This window comes from Podarcis pityusensis, assembly GCF_964106645.2.
Source record: "Podarcis pityusensis genome assembly, chromosome: 4".
Lineage (NCBI taxonomy): Eukaryota > Metazoa > Chordata > Lepidosauria > Squamata > Lacertidae > Podarcis > Podarcis pityusensis.
The window spans coordinates 22,013,054-22,032,180 of record NC_138027.1 but is presented as its reverse complement, the minus strand read 5'-3'; the positions used below and the strand labels follow the sequence as shown (position 1 = coordinate 22,032,180).

The following is a 19,127-nucleotide window of genomic DNA, read 5'->3' as shown; positions in this document are numbered from 1 at the left end:
ATGTATAAGACGACCCCCAACTTTAAACTTTAAAAATTTGCGGGAAAATATAGTCTTATAAATGGAATAATCCGGTAATTTCATTTTTTATTTTGCTCCATGTGTGGTCCATACAACCTGCAACCCCACCAGCCAGGTATGGTCGTCCTTTAAGGACTTAGTAAGTTTCCTTGTTTTTTGCTGCCTGCCTTGGACTGCAAAACCAGGGGTGATATCTAAGCCCTGGCAGGCCACCCTAAACATCTATGAATGGCCAACTAGATGTCTTTGGGAAGCCCACAAGCAGGACACGAGGGCAATAGCTCTGTCACGATGTACCCCAGCTACTGGTATTCAGAATCATACTGGCTTTGATCCGGGAGATAGTATATCATTGTCTTGACTAATAGCTATGGATAACCTTATTCTGTATGAATTTGTCCAAACCTGACAGGAGCACGTCAGCAATAACTCACACGGCTTCAGTTAACTCTTTATTCAAAGAAGCAAGATAGCTCAGGAGGCCAGGCCCAGTGAGCAAAGCAACTCATCCCGGTAGAACTTGCCCCTATGAGTCAGTTGTGGGGACTGAAGGTCCCTGCCTTCCCACTACTCCCTAAGTCTCCTCCTCCCTGATTCCTTCCCAAGCAATCTGAGGCTCCTTTGTCTTGCTGGTCTTTGCTCCGCCCTCATCATACCGCTTTGGATTCTGGGAAACCAGAGGGGAGGAGAGCTGGTCACAGCGGAAGTGGGGGACAGCCCGGCCTCCTCATGAGCCTGACACGTTGCTGCCTCTTGGCCCCCCTCCTCTCCAGCCTCTGGTTTTGGAGTGCTCTCTGTCACAGACTCTTCCTGCTCACTAAACCCTGTTGCCTCTTCAGCTTCGGCCAGCCGCCTTCTCCCAGCCTGCTCCCTCTTCTCCCAACTGGTGCCTCCAGCCAGTCCATCACAAAACCCCTTGTAAAATTGTAGGGCAGTAGCCCAGTGGCAGAGCTTTTGCTTTGCAGTCAGAAGGTTCCCAGATTCAATCTCCAACATCTCCAGGTACACCTTGGAATGTCCCATTCCTGAATACCTGGAGAGCCACTGCCAGTCAGTATGTTGTTGTTGTTGTTTAGTCGTTTAGTCGTGTCCGACTCTTCGTGACCCCATGGACCAGAGCACACCAGGCACTCCTGTTTTCTACTGCCTCCCGCAGTTTGGTCAAACTCATGTTGGTAGCTTCGAGAACACTGTCAAACCATCTCGTCCTCTGTCGTCCCCTTCTCCTTGTGCCCTCCATCTTTCCCAAGATCAGGTCTTTTCCAGGCAGTGATCCATACTGTCAGTATAGGCAGTACTGAACTTGGTGGACCAATGGCCTGACTCTGTACAAGGCAGCTTCTGTGTTCCCAAAGACTGTGTGATTCTGAGTGCAAATGCCTACTGTGTCCATACACATACAATCAAAATGCTGATTTCTGCGGCAAATCTTGCCTGTTGTTGTTGTTGTTTACTCGTATCCGACTCTTCATGACCCCATGGACCAGAGCACGCCAGGCACTCCTGTCTTCCACTGTCTCCCACAGTTTGGTCAAACTCATGCTGGTAGCTCCGAGAACACTGTCAAACCATCTCGTCCTATGTCGTCCCCTTCTCCTTGTGCCCTCAATCTTTCCCAACATCAGGGTCTTTTCCAGGGAGTCTTCTCTTCTCATGAGGTGGCCAAAGTATTGGAGCCTCAGCTTCAGGATCTGTCCTTCCAGTGAGCACTCAGGGCTGATTTCCTCCAGAATGGATAGGTTTGATCTTCTTGCAGTCCATGGGACTCTCAAGAGTCTCCTCCAGCACCATAATTCAAAAGCATCAATTCTTCGGCGATCAGCCTTCTTCTGGTCCAGCTCTCACTTTCATACATCACTACAAATCTTGCCTACTTACAGTTAATTCTCAGAAATAACAGATGATTTCCCCCTCTTTTCCACAGATTGTTATGGATTTCAAACATCCGGATGGACATGCCGCAGCAGTTATGCTGCCTCAGCGTAGCTTGCTGGTAATGTCTGGAGAATCTAGATACCTCTGGACCCATGGGTAGGTGTTGACAGTCACAAGTTAATGATATTACATGCATAAAAATGGCAGAGCAGACTGGCAGCAGACTTCCCTTCTTGTTTCTTTAGCAGTCACCAGTTAATGATGATAATCCATTTGCCGTTTCTTGTTTATTTACAGCAGGGCTAGGGAGCCTGTGGTCCTCCAAATGATCCTGGACTCCAACTCCCATCCTCCTTGATCATTGGCCATGCTGGCAGGGGCTGATGGGAGTTGGAGTCCAACAGCAGCTGGAAAACCTCAAGTTCTCCACTCATGAGCTAGAGGAATAGAGGTGATAGGCAGGGACATGGGCCCTTTGCTCCTTTGAAGATATGCCCATTTACGTTGGCTTTAGAAACCAGGCTAGATGTTTTAGGATAACTAAAAAATGGTGAGGTAGTGTGCATGGGTATGTGGTTTTTAGGTCTGCTTTGTTCAAACTCGCAAAGCAATGATATGATTTGCTGCAGTTTATTCTGCCACGGCTGAACTCGGCTCAGCAGCATAGAAGTCAATAACAGGCTGAGCGCTTGTCTTGCTGGGAGTCAAGTGCTGACGACCTTTCAAGTCAGCAATTCTGATGGGCTCTCAACTAGTCCCCTGGACAGATATGCCACTCCTCCATGGCAAATTCTGCATTAACGAAGTTCGTTTATCAAGTTGAGGGGGAAAAGGCTGGACGTGAGAAAGATTTGGAGTTTTCCCTGAGGAAGCTCAGACAGACTGTACAGAGGGATACTTGGGCAACAGAGTTCCCAAGATTCCTTTTCCTGTACCAGACAGATTTATTCATTATGTTACAATCCCACCAATCCTCCAGGGTGCTCGAGAATGGTATTTATGGGTCTTTCCTCCCACTTTCATTCTCTCAGCAACCGTGTGAGGTAGATTAAACAGAGAGGCAGCATCTTGCCCAAAGAGAACATGATGGTTGATCAGGAATTTGAACCCAGGCTCCTTTGAGGCACTATCCAGGGCATTGCCCTTGCTCTGAAAGGTCTGCATTGTGGGCATTTCCCTTGTCAATATCAAGGTCTGCAAATAAAAAAATAAATAAAAATAAAATTTTATTTATATCCCGCCCTCCCCAGCCGAAGCCAGGCTCAGAGCGGCTAACAACAGGAAAAATAGCACAATTTACATAAAATCACATACATGAAATCATTGAAATACATTCTAAAATCAATTCAGTATCAAATTAATGGCAACCATTGGGCTAGAGTTCTATGAGGATTACAGAAGGAGAGAGGAGGTCATGTGTCTTGGCCAAAGGCCTGGTGGAACAGCTCTGCCTTGCAGGCCCTGCAGAAAAATGTCAAGTCCTGCAGGGCCCTAGTCTCTTGTGACAGAGCGTTCCACCAGATTGGAGCCACGGCCGAAAAAGCCCTGGCTCTGGTTGAGGCCAGCCTAACCTCCCTGTGGCCCGGGATCTCCAAGATGTTTTTATTTTTTATTTTTTTATTAAAGATTTTCTTGTTTTACGGAAGTAAGTGTAATGTCTCTCGTATTTTTTCCATGTAACATTTTTACAAATCCGTTTCATTTGTTGAGACATTAGGGGGAGAAAAACAAGATTTTTTTATTTGAAGACTGTAAGGTCCTCCGTGGGACATACCAGGAGAGGTGGTCCCATAGGGGTACAAGGGTCCTAGGTCCGTAATGTCAGCAAATGAGGTATGCAGATCCAAGAGGGACCTGCAGCAATACATTGTAGTGCAGAGCAATTCATTTTAGTCTGGCAATGTCATAGTCTTGAACTCTGAAGAGCAGGAGGAACCAACTGTCTCTGGGGGGCTGTTGTACCCCCAACTGGGGAATCAGACCAAGCTTCTGATGCTGGTGTTTCAAGAGCTGGTGGCCCGAAACCTGCAGAACCTGAGATGGGCCGTCCCCCCCAGGTACATAGACGTTTAGACACTTGTCTCATTATTTCACAGGTTTCCATGAACCATTTCATCTAATGTGTTTGTCGTGTGTGGTGAGCCAGTGTGGTGTAGTGGTTAAGAGCAGTGGACTCGTAATCTGGGGAACTGGGTTCGCGTCTCCGCTCCTCCACATGCAGCTGCTGGGTGACCTTGGGCCAGTCACACTTCTTTGAAGCCTCTCAGCCCCACTCACCTCACAGAGTGTTTGTTGTGGGGGAGGAAGGGAGAGGAGAATGTTAGCCGCTTTGAGACTCCTTCGGGTAGTGATATCAAGTGCGATATCAAGTGCGATATCAAATCCAAACTCTTCTTCTTCCTCATGTTAGATAATAATAATAATCCTAGCTTCTGTTTTGTTTTAAAGCATCACACCTAGGAAGTTTGACATTGTTCAAGCATCTGAAGGACAGAAAATTGGAGCAGTCAGTACTGACATTGGAGATTTAACCTTGAACAAGAGAGGGGAAAGGACATCTTTCACTTTCAGAAAAGTGAGGAGAAGCCCTTGCAATTGCTGTAAGTTCCAGTTATTCAGATGTAAACAATGGAGCTCGTTGGGTCCCACTCCTTTAAGGCTATGCTCCCCCCACTTGGCCCTCAGCTCTTAAAGGCATGGCTGGATTAACTGCTCCTCATTCTGACTCTGTAGAACTCCCTGCCCATTGACACCAGACCAGCACCTTAACCATACTATTTTTGGCACCTGCTAAACAATTTCTTTTTCTTTAGGCAAGTCTGGCCAGCTATGTAAAGTCAACATATATTTTAATGAGTGATTTACTTTAGAATGAGTATTTTAACTGCAGATCTTATTTATAATTTTAAATTATTTTAGGTCAATTTGTTTTTAACTTCTGACTTTTATCAATAATATTAATGTATATTTTATGCAAACCGTTTTTGCAGTTAAGCAGCATGCAAATCCTGTAAAAGAAATGCATTTTTAAAAAGCAAGCTTCAACATGTCTTGCTGAGGCTACAGCATCTTGGGACTCTTACCACGTATTGCAGCAGTAGCCAACGTGGTATCCTGCAGATGTTGCGGACTGCAACTCTGGCCTTCCTCACCATTGACCATGCTGCCGGCGGGATATGAACGCAGTAGCAAGAAGATGATCGGAATCCCCCTTTGAAACTTGAAATATGGGTCCCCTAAACAAAAATTTAAAATTCGGCTTTGTAATTCGGAATTTATGTGATGTGATTTGATTTGATTTGATTGGTCAGTTAATAAAAATTATATTTTAAAAAAAAGACCATGCTGCCGGCCAGGCTGATGGGTGTTGTAGTACAGCAACATCTGGAGGGCACCATATAATCTATCCCTCCTGTATCCCAGGAGTGTCAGGCACTCGTCTCTGAGCTCTCCTCCTGGCCTCCAGTTGTGGAACAAGCTGTCTTGGCAATATGGGAGCCCCACTTTGGGCAAAGAAATAAACTAGGGCTGAGTGGAAGGTCTATGAGAGCTAACAGCCTGCAGTAGGGGCACTTCTTCCCTCTTCTCTGGATATTCTTGCCAACCGTGCCCTAGGGCGTGACCACTGGTGACCACTACATTCCTACTGGTCCCATCCTCCTCCTCCCCACTCCCAGGACTCTCCTGGGGCTCTTTCAACTTGTCACCCAGTGCTGACCCATTTCCTCTGCAATCCTTAATGCTGTCCCTTCCAAAGCCCACCCTCTCTGATTGGATGGGTGGAGCAGCAGCAGGTGAGCGGTTAGATTCCTTCCCTTTTGACTGGGTGTGTTTCACTACAGGGCTTTTATTCCTTGGTTGGTCTGCTGCTGCTACACAATATTTATTTCACCTGGAAATAACATTTTTTCTTTGTTGTCTCCTTTTAAAAACAAACCACTACCCCTTCTTCTCGACTAGCGACAAATTTGTCTTTGAAAGTGCAGCAGGAGTAAGCAATATTTCTCACCTTTTAGCCTCCAGAAAGCATTCCTGTGGCCAAAGAACACCCTTTAGAACAGAACGAGCACCTTAATCAGAGTAAGGCTTTTGAGTCGAGCATAGCTCTAGTAGTTCAGACAGCTTTACACAAACAATTTGATCGATGTGTTCCAAGGAAAAAAAAAAGATTTTTGATTTGCTTCTTATGGTGTAAACTTTGGGAATTGCTGTTGAGGTTTGTTGTCACATCGGCACACCTAGGGAGCATGGTTCTATGTAGTCACCCAATATAAGTTTGGGCTTTTTGTTGCTGGTTTCCACACCATGCCATGAAGCATCCTGTCTTCACCCTTATTTAAACTTGTACGATGCAGTTGTACCATTTTTGCATGCAACGTGGTACAGATATAGCATGGAAACCATGGTTTGCAAATTGAGATCCAGTCTAGGGACACAAACTCACTCTCCTCCCCTGCTCCTCTCCCCAAAGAGAAGTCTTCCTTCCCATCTCAACATTAAAAGTTTTGAAGAGTTATTTGTGCACTGGTGCTAACTAAGCAACAGTTTATTCTAACCATGGTTCTCTTTTGAGCCAGAATTTGGTATTATGGTTTCACATGAACCATTAACTTTGGTGCAATGTAACTTTAAACCATGGTTAATGTTGACAGTTACATGCAGACATGCAAAGTGAGTCTTTGGAATCATGCTTATAGGGTTGCTAATCTTCCCTTCTAGTAGAAGCCCCTTACGCCTTGAGAGATGGCACTCCAAAAGATCCCAATAATTTTGGAGGGTGCACAGGGGGTTCAAAGCACAAGGGGTAGCATCTGGAAAGCCCCTATGCATGGGTAGAATACTTCTTGTGTTTTGGATCCTGGCCATAGTGTTTTTCAGTTACAGTTCCTAGGATGTAAACCTAGGTCTAGTATCTACTCTGCCCATACCATACTCTTGCACCCTGATCCTCTTAGAGTATTCCCAGTTTAAACTGAGATATACCATTTAGTTCAGTGTTTCCCAAACTTGAGTCTCCATCTAGCTAGCAAGACCAGTGGATGATGGGCATTGTAGTCCAAAAAGAGCTGGAGACCCAAGTTTGAGAAACACTGATTTAGTTCATCAATGTATAGTTCATCAATGTATAGTTTAGTGTAGATCACTAACTAGGTAATATATGTGCCATTTTAAATTCAATTCAATTTTAAAACTGAAACTCAAAATGTGCAATTTGGTTTGCGGTTTTCAGAATTCTCTGTTAAGTGAGCACAATCCAAAATGGACCGCTCTGGTTCTGTTTACGGACAAATCAATCCTTATCCTTTCCTACCCTGTAGCTTATCCTTCTGTGTGTGACAGTCAGCGTAAGGACACAGAGCCCTCCTTCCCAGATAATGAGAGAGAAGCCTCGAAGCTAGAAGAAAAGTATGTCCACGAGGTGTATGAAGGGATTGCCACGCACTTCAGTAGCACGAGACACAGCCCATGGCCGCGAGTCGTTGAATTCCTGAGGACTTTGCCGTGTGGGGCTGTTGTGGCTGATGTTGGCTGTGGCAATGGAAAGTATTTAGGAGTCCGCAAAAACTTACATATGGTAAGGAACTATGTGGTTTCAGTCCTCCTTGCTTTGAAGGGGATAGTTACCCTATCAGGATTGCATCTCCTATGACATATTTCCTGCATGGAAAGCTTTCCCTCCCTTTTTCTTTTTCTTTTTCTTTCTCCTCCTTTCCCTTCCCTCCCAAAAAGGTCCCACAAAGTGACTTACAACACAGTAGTTCAGTTTCAAATATATAAGCTGGAATCAGGGGGAGGATGTTTCCAATCCCTCAGATGGCGATTCTGACTTTTATTTGGCTTTGGAAGGTCACCTGAGTTGAGCCAATATTCAAACAGGCCATTCAAAATGATAAAGAGTTCCTAAAGCCCAATAAAGCCATTCTAACAACTGTGGCATGTGTCAGAACCGGGCCAGGGTTGTGGGTGGCCGAATCTGGAACCTGGAGCATGTGCTTGCCATCATGGTGGGATCCTGGCTGTCAGTTGCTGGCACTAGCTGTAATGCACTCGACTGCAAATTATGGATGCGGAGAGCCAGATTGGCACTCGCTTTTGAGATGAATAAAAATGAACAGTATCCCTTTATCTTTGAGTGAACTCGTTCCCTCCTCCTCCTTTGAATTGCAGGGCTGCTTTCCATCGTTCCGAAACTCTTGGCTTCTCTTTCTTGTCCAGGGTCCAACAGCACAAAGCCAGCAGGGGCAGCTGTAGCATCTTGCCTCCTGGGGGGGGGACAGAGATATGGATCAGGACACTTATACCGCCTGCCGTTACCACCAGTGTTTCACATCTCTGCTCTCCGTAGAAGCCCATCAAGCCTGTGCAGAAACAATTGTTGTAGTTTCTTAGGCTTGGTCATAGACCTAGACTTCTGCAGCTCTTGGTTCCAGCTGGGGATCCCCCTGAAACTGTGCCACCCAGTCCCATCTTGGCTTTTCCCACTGCCTTGAAGTTTTCCCTCTCCAGTGTATCCTGAAACTGCTGCGTCTGTATTTTGACAACTAAATTTTGCCATTACGCGCCTAACCGGTTTGGCCGACTGTGCCTGGATTCATGCTATATTACCATATAATGATACCTGAGGTTATATGTAATAATCCCAAGAAAAGTCAAGAAAATGTGATAACACAGAGAGCAAAGTTCCATCCCCCCACTTTCAGGCAGTGCTTGAAGATTAAAACCCCAGGAGAGCTTCTTCAGCTATAGAGTACTTTTCACGGTTGCTGTTCAAAGTACAAAGCCAGAGGGGAAAAAAGACAAAGTAGAGCAAGGATGGGCAATCTGTGGCCTTTCACATTTTGATGGACTTCGACCCCCATAATCCCTGGCCGCTGGTTGAGGTCCCCTGAAGGGCACAGGTTCCCTACCCCTGCTCCAAGAGCAAAGGTGACCAATTTCTGTTTTCTCAGGAACCACATTGCCTTCCAAACCATCGTCAAGTCAATAATAATAATAATAATAATAATAATTGTACCCCACCCATCTGGCTGGGTTTCCCCAGCCACTCTGGGCGGTTACCAACAAAGATTAAAAATACATCAAAATGTCACACATTAAAAACTTCCCTGAAAGGGCTGCCTTCAGATGTTTTCTAAATGTCAGGTAGTTGTTTATCTCTTTGACATCTGAGGGAAGGGCATTCCACAGGGCGGGTGCCACTACTGAGAAGGCCCTCTGCCTGGTTCCCTTTAGCTTTGCTTCTTACAGTGAGGGAACTGCCAAAAGGCCCTCGGCACTGGACCTCAGTGTCCGGGCAGAATGATGGGGGGGGGGAGACGCTCCTTCAGGTATACTGGGCCGAGGCTGTTTAGAGCTTTAAAGGTCAACACCAACACTTTGAATTGTGCTTGGAAACGTACTGGGAACCAATGTAGGTCTTTCAGTGTAGGTGTTATGTGGTCTCGGCGGCCGCCCCCAGTCACCAGTCTAGCTGCCGCATTCTGGATTAGTTGTAGTTTCAAAGGTAGCCCCACGTAGAGCGCATTGCAGTAGTCCAATCGGGAGATAACTAGAGCATGCACCACTCTGGCGAGACAGTCCACGGGCAGGTAAGAGCTTCATAGCTCTAATAAAAAGGAGCTTAGAGATTGCCAAGGAATTACATGCACACTTCAGAGACGTGAAACATGACATTGTGGAAGAAAATCCCTCACTTTCATTACCGCGCTGAGGGCGAAATGTTAACCCCACACTGATTAAAAGTAGGTAGATTGCCAGGGGCCAGGTAAAATTGCTTTGTAGGGCAGATATGGCCCCGTGGGTTGTTAGTTGGCCACCCCTGCTTTAGAACACAAAGCCTACATGCACAAATGTGTTTCTCTAGTCTTCTTTCGGGTATCCTTAGTTTGGAATATTCCAGGAACTTTAATCAGCTCAGCGCATAGTGAAACTATGGAACTTGCTCCCATAGGAAACAGTGATGACCGCTAACCTAGATGGCTTTAAAGGACAGATGCATGAAGGGAAGGGTAATCAATGGGCTACTTGCCATTTTGACAGTGTTCTGCCTCCACAGTTAGAGGCAGCAATGCTTCTGAATACAGTGGTACCTCGGGTTAAGTACTTAATTCGTTCTGGAGGTCTGTTCTTAACCTGAAACTGTTCTTAACCTGAAGTACCACTTTAGCTAATGGGGCCTCCTGCTGCCGCCGCGCCGCCAGAGCATGATTTCTGTTCTTATCCTGAAGCAAAGTTCTTAACCTGAAGCACTATTTCTGGATTAGCGGAGTCTGTAACCTGAAGCATATGTAACCCAAGGTACCACTGTACCACTTGCTGGAAACCACAGGAGTAGAGAGTGCTTGAAGATCCTGCGCTTGAATCCTGCTTTTGGGTTTCCCATAGGTATCTGGTCAGCCACTCTCAGAATACAGTTCTGGACCGGACGGGCCATTGGCCTGATCCAGCAGGCTCTTCTTATGTTCCATCGACATATCTGAAGTCTTCCACTGGCCTACCTCTCATGATGGGGGCATATTTTGCTTCTGCCAGTGTAGCTAGTCTTCTACCAAATCCTATGACATCTCAGCTGATAGACCCTAGCCTTAAGATTGCTCCCTACGAGTAAAAAAATGTTAACTGGCACACAATTCGAAAGCCACTTTTAGACAGTAAGCAAACCCCAAGCTGACTTGCTCCTGAAGAGGCCAAGAGAAGCTTTATTGTTGCTTAACTTTCTCCCTCTTTGCAGCAATCCGTCATTAAGATTTGTCTCTCCAGCAAGCTCTCTCATTCAGGAACTGGCGTCTGCAATGTAGTTAATATCCCAAATCAACTAATAATTATTTTCAGGCTACAACATTCAGGCATAAACACGCCCACTTATAAATCAGTAGATTCCTTCTGGTTAAAAATAAATTGCCTGAAGCAGATGCATTATAATTCCAGACAGGGAATTATAATAGGAACTTTTATTTTATCAGTGAGCAGAAAGAAGGGAGATAAACATGCCTGCCAGTTATAACGATGATAATAATAAACATACATGAGGTTGCTCCAGTATTATTGCAGCATGCCCGTCAACATCACAACGGCTCACTTCATAAATTTGGTGTGGTTTTAGCTTGGATCTGAATTGTTTGACAGAGTGTGTGAGAAATAGCCAAAGGAGTGTTGAAATTACCAAGAGATTTTTGAGAGAGACTCTTGGGGATTGGAAGCGAGTGATAGATTTGCTGCACTGGCCAAAAGGCAAATGTGGATTTGGGATGATGGGAACCTCGCACATCCTTTCAATCAAAGTATTGCTTTATTAGCCAATGAAAAGGGAACATATCTTGCAGGTGAAGGACTCAAAACAGCAGACAGGTGAAAAGAAAGCCAAAAATAAAAATGGGGAGCCCACTGGGTATACGACACAATTCTCCTTTTCGTGGCGACGAGAGATGGCCTTCTCGTTTTTAGACACAGCCCCTTCTCTCTGAAAGGTGACGCGGCAGCTCTCTGTGAGGGAAAACAAAACACTACGTGAAAGAAATGTTAAAGGTCTGACTCAGAACAAGTGAAGCAAGGGAATTTCTCTCTCCTTTCTCTGTCTCGCACTGTGGCTGCATGCTGTCATCTTTCTTGCTGTGTTTGTATGAATTTGCCCGAATTTAATTTGCTTCCTCGAGACTCTCATGCTATTAGTTATAGCTGAGATGTTTCTCTAGGGAGCCACATAATTTCATTTGGTGGCTGGATTTCAAAATTAGATGTAGTTCTCTCTCCATCAGCTTTCTGATGAGTCGCATCAATCAGGTTTCAAATGGACTTAAATGATCTAATTCCACCAGGAGGAGTTAGTTATTGTGAGGTAAAGCTAAAATGACCACAGTATCCTGTGGTTCTTTTTGTTCCCTGAGCTTGGGGAGATAATCAGCATCTTGTGGATGGTAGGCTCCCTAATAATTATTATATTTTGCATCTTCCTATCTCCGTCGCTAACCTGGTAATAGAAATAAATGTGGCCACTGCAAAAAATATGGCTCTATTCTAGGGTGAAACCATGGCACTTTAGTTTCTTTCCTTCACAGCCTCAAGAAATGTGAACAGGAAGAACAGAACAGCTCCTAAGATTCTTTGGGGAAAGCCATGGGGGACCATGTGTTGAGATTCCTGCATTTCAGGGGGTTGGACTAGATCAGACCCGTCCAACTCCCAAGAGACTGTGATCTACTCCCAATATGAATAAACGAATAAACTGGCAGTGATCTACCCATTGTCATTGAGGATTGACCACAGTTGTTGAGCTTTTTTTGGGGAGGATTGACCTGAGTTTTTTGGGAGAGATAATAGTTGTTGAGCTTTTGTGGGAGAGGATTGCAGTTTACTTAAGCCCGCGATCAGGATCACCAGGGGATCTACCTATCGATCATGGTCAACCGGTTGGACATGTCTGGACTGGATGATCCTCTGGATCCCTTCCAACTCTATGACTGTTTAAAGTGGTATAATACTGCTTCAGCATCTTAAAAAGTAGAGACATCACCTTGCCAACAAAGGTCCGTATAGTTAAAGCTATGGTTTTCCCAGTAGTGATGTATGGAAGTGAGAGCTGGACCGTAAAGAAGGCTGATTGCCGAAGAATTGATGCTTTTGAATTATGGTGCTGGAGGAGACTCTTGAGAGTCCCATGGACTGCAAGAAGATCAAACCTCTCCATTCTTACGGAAATCAGCCCTGAGTGCTCACTGGAAGGACAGATCGTGAAGCTGAGGCCCCAATATTTTGGCCACCTCATGAGAAGAGAAGACTCCCTGGAAAAGACCCTGATGTTGGGAAAGATGGAGGGCACAAGGAGAAGGGGACGACAGAGGAGGAGATGGTTGGATAGTGTTCTCAAAGCTACCAGCATGAGTTTGACCAAACTGTGGGAGGCAGTGGAAGACAGGCGTGCCTGGCGTGCTCTGGTCCATGGGGTCACGAAGAGTCGGACACGACTAAACAACAATAAAATACTGCTTCAAATGTATGGTTATGGATGTGTGGCAAAGGCACTCTGCAGATGCTCAGGAGTGTTCATCTTTGTTACTTCACCCGCTGCAAGGCTAAACATTGGGATTTCAGACGGGATGACGGGCTGAGCCAGATGAAACCTTGGTTCACATAAGCATGGGGGGAAAGAGAGAATGTGTTAATTAAAATAATATGAAAGTGCCTCTGATAATCCAGTAAGATCATTACACCTTCTTAGCAACTCGTAATTATCTGTGTCCAGTCATTATGGGCATGCCTGCAGCTCCCATCGTATTATTTATATCAAATGCAAATTTAATCTGAAGCCTGTGTAGCCTTTGCAGTTTCTTCTCTGCATCTCAATTGAGATAGGCAATGCTCCCGGGGTCCTCCCCACCTCCCAGTGCAAGATCTAATCTTTTGTTTTGGGCAGTAGTGGATTCGCTTTAATACATAGGACATTACAAGTAAGCCCGACTTCACAATTATTTGATATAATTTAGATGCAAATTAGGAACCTCATATTCTGCCGGTCGTAGGCTTTCTTCCTCTTGGTTAGCTTAGCTGCAGCTCATTACATTTCATCAGAGTACAGTGTTGCCTCTTTTCAAGGTCACCCCAGTATTGTCTTTTTGATTGAATTCCTGCTTCCCAGTCAATTTATACTGTACATATCTGGGACAGAGTGTGATTGAAATCAGAAGAATTGTGCCTCTTTTTTTAATCATGGAAGGTGGCCACAGATACAGTCAATGAAGCACTCACTTTCTCCTCTTTTCAGCTGCTTGTTTGTACATGGAACCCTTTCATAGAATTGTTCATAGACCTCTAGAGGTGGAAGGGACCCTGAACATCATCTAGTCCAAGCCCTAGCAATGCAGGAATAGGCAGCTGTCCCATACAGGGTTCAAACCTGCAGCCTTGGTGTTATCAGCACCATGCTTTAACCAGCTGAGCTATGAGGCTGCTTAAACCTTTGAACCTCATTGGGCTCTTAAGTGCTGCAGCTTCATTGGCTAAAATGCCTGGTTGAAGTTGAGTGGTGCCTTAAATTTCTTTCATCTTTCTCAAGATTTCAGGGAGGGAGTCCTAGCTCATTGGTAGAGCATCTAGTGTCCATGCAGAAGGTACCAGCTTCACTCCACAGCAACTCCAGTTGGGCCTGGGATGGAATATCCCTGTCTGAAATCCTGGAGAGCAGCTGGCAATCAACACAGACAGTTCTGAGCTAAATAGACTATATAAGGCAGCTTCCTGGTAGAAATGGCTGCTGGTCGAAATTTGCCTTGTTTGCAATGCTTTTTAAATTCTTTTTATTTAATTGCATTTTTTAAAATAAAAAAAATAGGTGTTAGCTTCTACCAAAGGCCAACGACATTTTGAGGAAAGGAAACCAAATTATTTTATTCTGGGAGTAAGGAGCACTTTGCTTTTGACACCCTCTGCAAAATCCAAATGATAACGAACTACTTTACTGGGACATTGTGGAACAGAGGAGGCTCAGAAGACAAGGCAGCCATCGCAGTGCAGCATTTCAAAAGAGACGGCATTTCTACCACACATGCTGGAGAAATCCAGAGGTGCCATTTGAGTGTGTCACATCTCGACAGTCCTCTTTTATTCCTTCTTTCTTCAAATTTCTACACAAGTATGCAGTTAAAATTTTGAAGAAGTGAGATCCAACCTTGAGATACTCAATTATTTCTTCCGCGGAGGAAAAAAATGTGCCAGAAATTCAAAATACTTGCAGGCTTTGTTGGGGGGGGGGGGGAATGTCTGAAGGAAAGTAGGTATCCTGCCTGTAGGTGATTTTTGCAAAATCCGCATAAAACTTTTGTATGTATCTTGTTAAGAGCGCAGTCCTTCCCATTTTCTCTTGCAGTTTGGCTGTGACCGTAGCATGACTCTTGTGGACATTTGTGGAGAGAAGGGATTTCAAGCCTTTGTGTGTGATGCTCTCAGAGTACCAGTACGAAGCGGCTCATGTGATGCCTGTATCTCCATTGCTGTCATCCACCATTTTTCAACAGTGGTAAGTTAAAACTCTTCCCTATGATTTGTTGCCATATCCTTTACACAGCAACAGTGGGTGTCTTATACAGTCGTAACTTGGTTCTTGAACGCCTTGGTACTCGTACATTTTGGCTCCCGAATGCCGGAAACCTGGAAGTGTGTGTTCCGGTTTGTGAACGTTTTTTGGAAACCAAATGTCTGACATGGCTTCTGATTGGGTGCAGGAGGCTCCTGCAGCCAATCGGAAGCCATGCCTTGGTTTCCGAACGTTTTTGGAAGCCAAATGGACTTCCGGGACGGATTACGTTCGAGAACCAAGGTATGACTGTACTGGGTCAGATTGCTTGTCCATCTATCCCAGCATTGTCTCTTCCGAAGGACTGCAGCTTCCCAGGGGTCTCGGGCCAAGACCCATCATCCACTTTGGCTTTCAGTGGCACTCACTTTTCCAGTGATGGGTGGGGCTAGGCTATCAGGACACCCATGTTTAACTTCTCAGCCATTAGCTGGCTAAGAGAGCCATCCTATAGCGAGATGAACCAGGGTGGGTGGGGTTAGGATCCATCCAATGGGTCTTTGGCTGAGCTGGGAGGTTTCTGGTGCAGCCAGGCTACTTTGGCATAACACCCCATTCTTGGCTCAGTCAGAGGTACCTTCCCCATCCAGGCTTAGCTAGAGCCCAGCTGGCTGAGTTGAACTTGGTGGATCTTAAGCCATCGTAAGCCCTAAAAAGGATGCGTAGAGGGGGCGACTCAGGCTGGATCTTAAGTAGGGCTGGGCGATATCTGCTTTTCAACATCACAATATATCACCAGCTAAACTGATATATTACAACGTCTGAAATGAGGATGGAACTATGTAGAGGCATTAGCTGGCTTCAAGGTTTTTCCCACATTGTGATTTTTGCATAGCACACACACAACATAATTTGCGATATATTGCCAGGTCAAAAACTATGAAACCGATATTGACTTCAAACCGGTTTTGGATGATATATTGCCCAGCCCTAACGCCTAAGCCTGTTCAGAATGGTCATGTGACCCAGCCACCTAGCATAAATTAAACCAGCAGAAAAGGTGGTGTCACTCAAATACTGTCTTAAGTACTTGTTTTCCCTCTTCCAGGCTTAGGCCGGCTCAGTCAGCAGTAGTCCCACTCCTAAGCAGGAATTTGAATCTGGTATACTTCGCAGCTGCTTAATTTATGCCAGCTTGCTTTACTCCAGCATCTTGTGTCTAGGGTTGCTCCTATATGCAACAAACACACGGTTCAGTGTATGGAAAGCTATGGTGCCCAAGGCGTGGCGCTGGATACCCGAAAGGCTACATCTGCCCATATGAACCTGTGCACACACTCCAGTTCTTAGGGGAGGAGGCCCTGTTCTGTATCCTACCAACATCTGAGATGCCATTGGTAGGTGGAAGGAGCAAACCCTTCTTGCATAGAAGAGCCAGGGCCCAGATTATGGATTGTCTTGTTATGAAACATCCAGATTTAGGCACCAATTGTTATCTTTTTTTTCTTACTTGGGTACACCTTACAACAATGTGCTTACACCTGTGACGTTGGTTGCTCCTTTTTCATTTGAGCAAGCAATCATAAAAATGGCAAGCATAAGCAGTCTTTTAAGAGAAAAACAACAGCGTTTAAATGGAGGTTGATAATTGCCTTGAGTATTACAGAGCAGGGAAAAAATTATTTTACCAAATAAACAGATAAAGAGCAGTACAGGTGTTCCTGATTATATAAACCACTAGAGCACATCAGTTTTCCTTTGCTGTACTCGAGGCATTGCTCTCACTTGCAATCCTGCTGCTGTTAACCTTTGGACTGACTTGATCTGCTTTCCCCTTGACCAGGAGAGAAGGCTGGCCGCTCTCTGCGAATTAGTCCGGCTGCTGAGGCCGGGTGGAAGAGCCCTCATTTATGTCTGGGCTATGGAACAGGAATACAAGAACCAGAAGTCTAAATACCTGAAAGAAAAAAGAGCCCGCGGTGGTGCGTCGGAAGAGCTCGGCAGTGACACATTAGAGGAAACAGGCGACAGTGACTGCCAAAGTTCAGTGCACCCCAAGAGCAGGTGTTGCAATGCAAACCAGGCTGTTCATGCCAAATTGCCCGTTCATACCAACAGAACATCCTTTGGCTCCCAAGACTTGCTGGTCCCTTGGCACCTGAAAGATGGCATGAAGAAGAAATCCAGGCATGTCCAGTCTCATCAGCCTGTGGGATGCTCTGCAGACTCGCAGGAACTTAGTCCCATATTTCACCGTTATTACCATGTCTTCTCCAAAGGAGAACTGGAAGCGCTCTGCAAGAGGCTAGATTTCATAGAGGTGCAAGAGAGTTACTATGACCAAGGGAACTGGTGTGTAGTTCTTGAAAAGCGGTAACTTATCTACGAAACCTTGCAGGTTGCCAAAGTGGAAAAGGGATGTATTTGACATAAATATTTGGTTGCAAAAGGGTATTGGGGCAGCATCTGGCTTTATGTTTATAAAATAAATATTCTTTTTACAGTGTTGCTGGGATTATTTTACTTACCAGTTTAGGAACTTGTATCTTGCTCTGGATTTACCAACCAAGTATATTTCATTTCTCTTGTTAAATCTGGTATTCTGCCTTTCTACATTGAGGTACTCAAGGCAACAAGGACAGCCCCAACAGCTGCATGAACACAGTTGAATCAGGACTTGTCACTAAATGCAGCATCTGTAACTTGAGTCAACCAGCAGAGTAAGACAAGATGCTGAATAAGAGTAAAGGGGCCTAAAGTGAAGGATTGTCTAGGACAGTAAAGAAAATAAAAATAAAATGAAATGGTGGTTTTGGAACTGCATAAATAAATGAATGGGTGCTCAAGAAATCAGAGGAGGTTGTGGAGAATGGATTGTGAAGTTACATGGAAAGAACAATTAAGAGCATAAGAGCAAATGTTTGTCCTGAATGTAAAAGTTTATTATATAAAGTTAAGTAGCGTTGGCAAGTAGAAAACAAACAAACAGAATAACCCATTAAAAAAGGCAATATAAACAGAGACTTATAAACTTTAAACTAATCCAGAATCACAAGAGACCATAAAGTTCAGCACAGTCATTGGCTCATTTCCCCAGTTTCCTTATGTACAAATGTTCCCCAACTCTTTACAGTGATTTAATTTTCATCTCTGGTTCGCAGCAATGTTCCCATTACCTTCCACAATCTTTGTAAGCCTGACATTTTATTTTTTAGATGGAATGCCATAGATTGAGGGCTGGGTTAAAAGAGGCAGGGGTCTAAGGTTTCTGTAAGGCACCAAGCAGGTCTCGAACCATGATGTCCAGCCTCTGCTCTCCAGCTCCTTACTTCTTGCACCACCAGGCCAGGCAGAATAGGCTGTGTGTGCATGCCCTCTAAAGGTAAAGGGACCCTGACCATTAGGTCCAGTCGTGGCCGACTCTGGGGTTGTGGTGCTCATCTCGCTTTATTGGCCGAGGGAGCTGGCGTACAACTTCCAGGTCATGTGGCCAGCATGACTAAGCCACTTCTGGCGCACATGGAAACGGCGTTTACCTTCCCGCCGGAGCGGTACCTATTGATCTACTTGCACTTTGTGCTTTCGAACTGCTAGGTTGGCAGGAGCAGGGACCGAGCAACAGGAGCTCTCCCCGTCACAGGGATTCGAACCGCCAACCTTCTGATCAGCAAGTCCTAGGCTCTGTGGTTTAACCCACAGCGCCACCCGCGTCCCCGTGCGCCCTCTAGGCTGCAGTTTTAGCCCAGATGCTGCCAGATGCTCCCAAGTCCACTTAGACACATCTGTTGCTATAAAGCCCTTTTTGGCCAAGCCAGCTCATCAGCCTAAGCATCTTGAGTGTAAAGATGTTGCTGCTTCCTCTTCCTGACAGTTCGCTCAGACTGTGACGAATGCTTGCCTGAGGCCTCACATCTACTTCTGGTCCCTTTAGTGCTGTCATCCTTCATTGGAACTCAGCCTTCTGCATGTCTCTGTCCTTGACTCTGACCCTTCAGTCTTGGTCTACCTGTTCTGGCACCTGACCTCTAGCTGTTCTACAAACACATCTCTTGTCTCCGATCCCTTTGCTCCTCTCGTCTGCCTGACCTCTACCCCAGCTACTGGCTTTCTAGTCTTCCTTTACATGGAGCTAACTGGACCCTCAGCTGCAGCCCATCTCAAAAGTAGGTCAGCACCTAACAGCTTCTTAGACTACTTGACAAGGCTCAGCTTAGGTATGTGTGGT

The 19,127-nt window shown here is 45.3% G+C and overlaps 1 protein-coding gene across 4 annotated transcripts in view; it reads left to right on the top strand.

Moving 5' to 3' along the window:
* Nucleotides 1-17,410, top strand: part of ALKBH8 (alkB homolog 8, tRNA methyltransferase) — a 229,924-nt gene extending 212,514 nt beyond the window's left edge. For all 4 annotated transcript variants that reach the window (XM_081002101.1, XM_081002099.1, XM_081002100.1 and 1 more), the window contains exons 8-12: nt 1,946-2,052; nt 4,345-4,496; nt 7,215-7,471; nt 14,756-14,905; nt 16,746-17,410. In XM_081002101.1, coding sequence (XP_080858227.1) covers nt 1,946-2,052; nt 4,345-4,496; nt 7,215-7,471; nt 14,756-14,905; nt 16,746-17,279 — 1,200 coding nt within the window. In that variant the 3' untranslated portion in view covers nt 17,280-17,410. The remainder of the gene's footprint in view (nt 1-1,945; nt 2,053-4,344; nt 4,497-7,214; nt 7,472-14,755; nt 14,906-16,745) is intronic.
* Nucleotides 17,411-19,127: the final 1,717 nt, after the last annotated feature.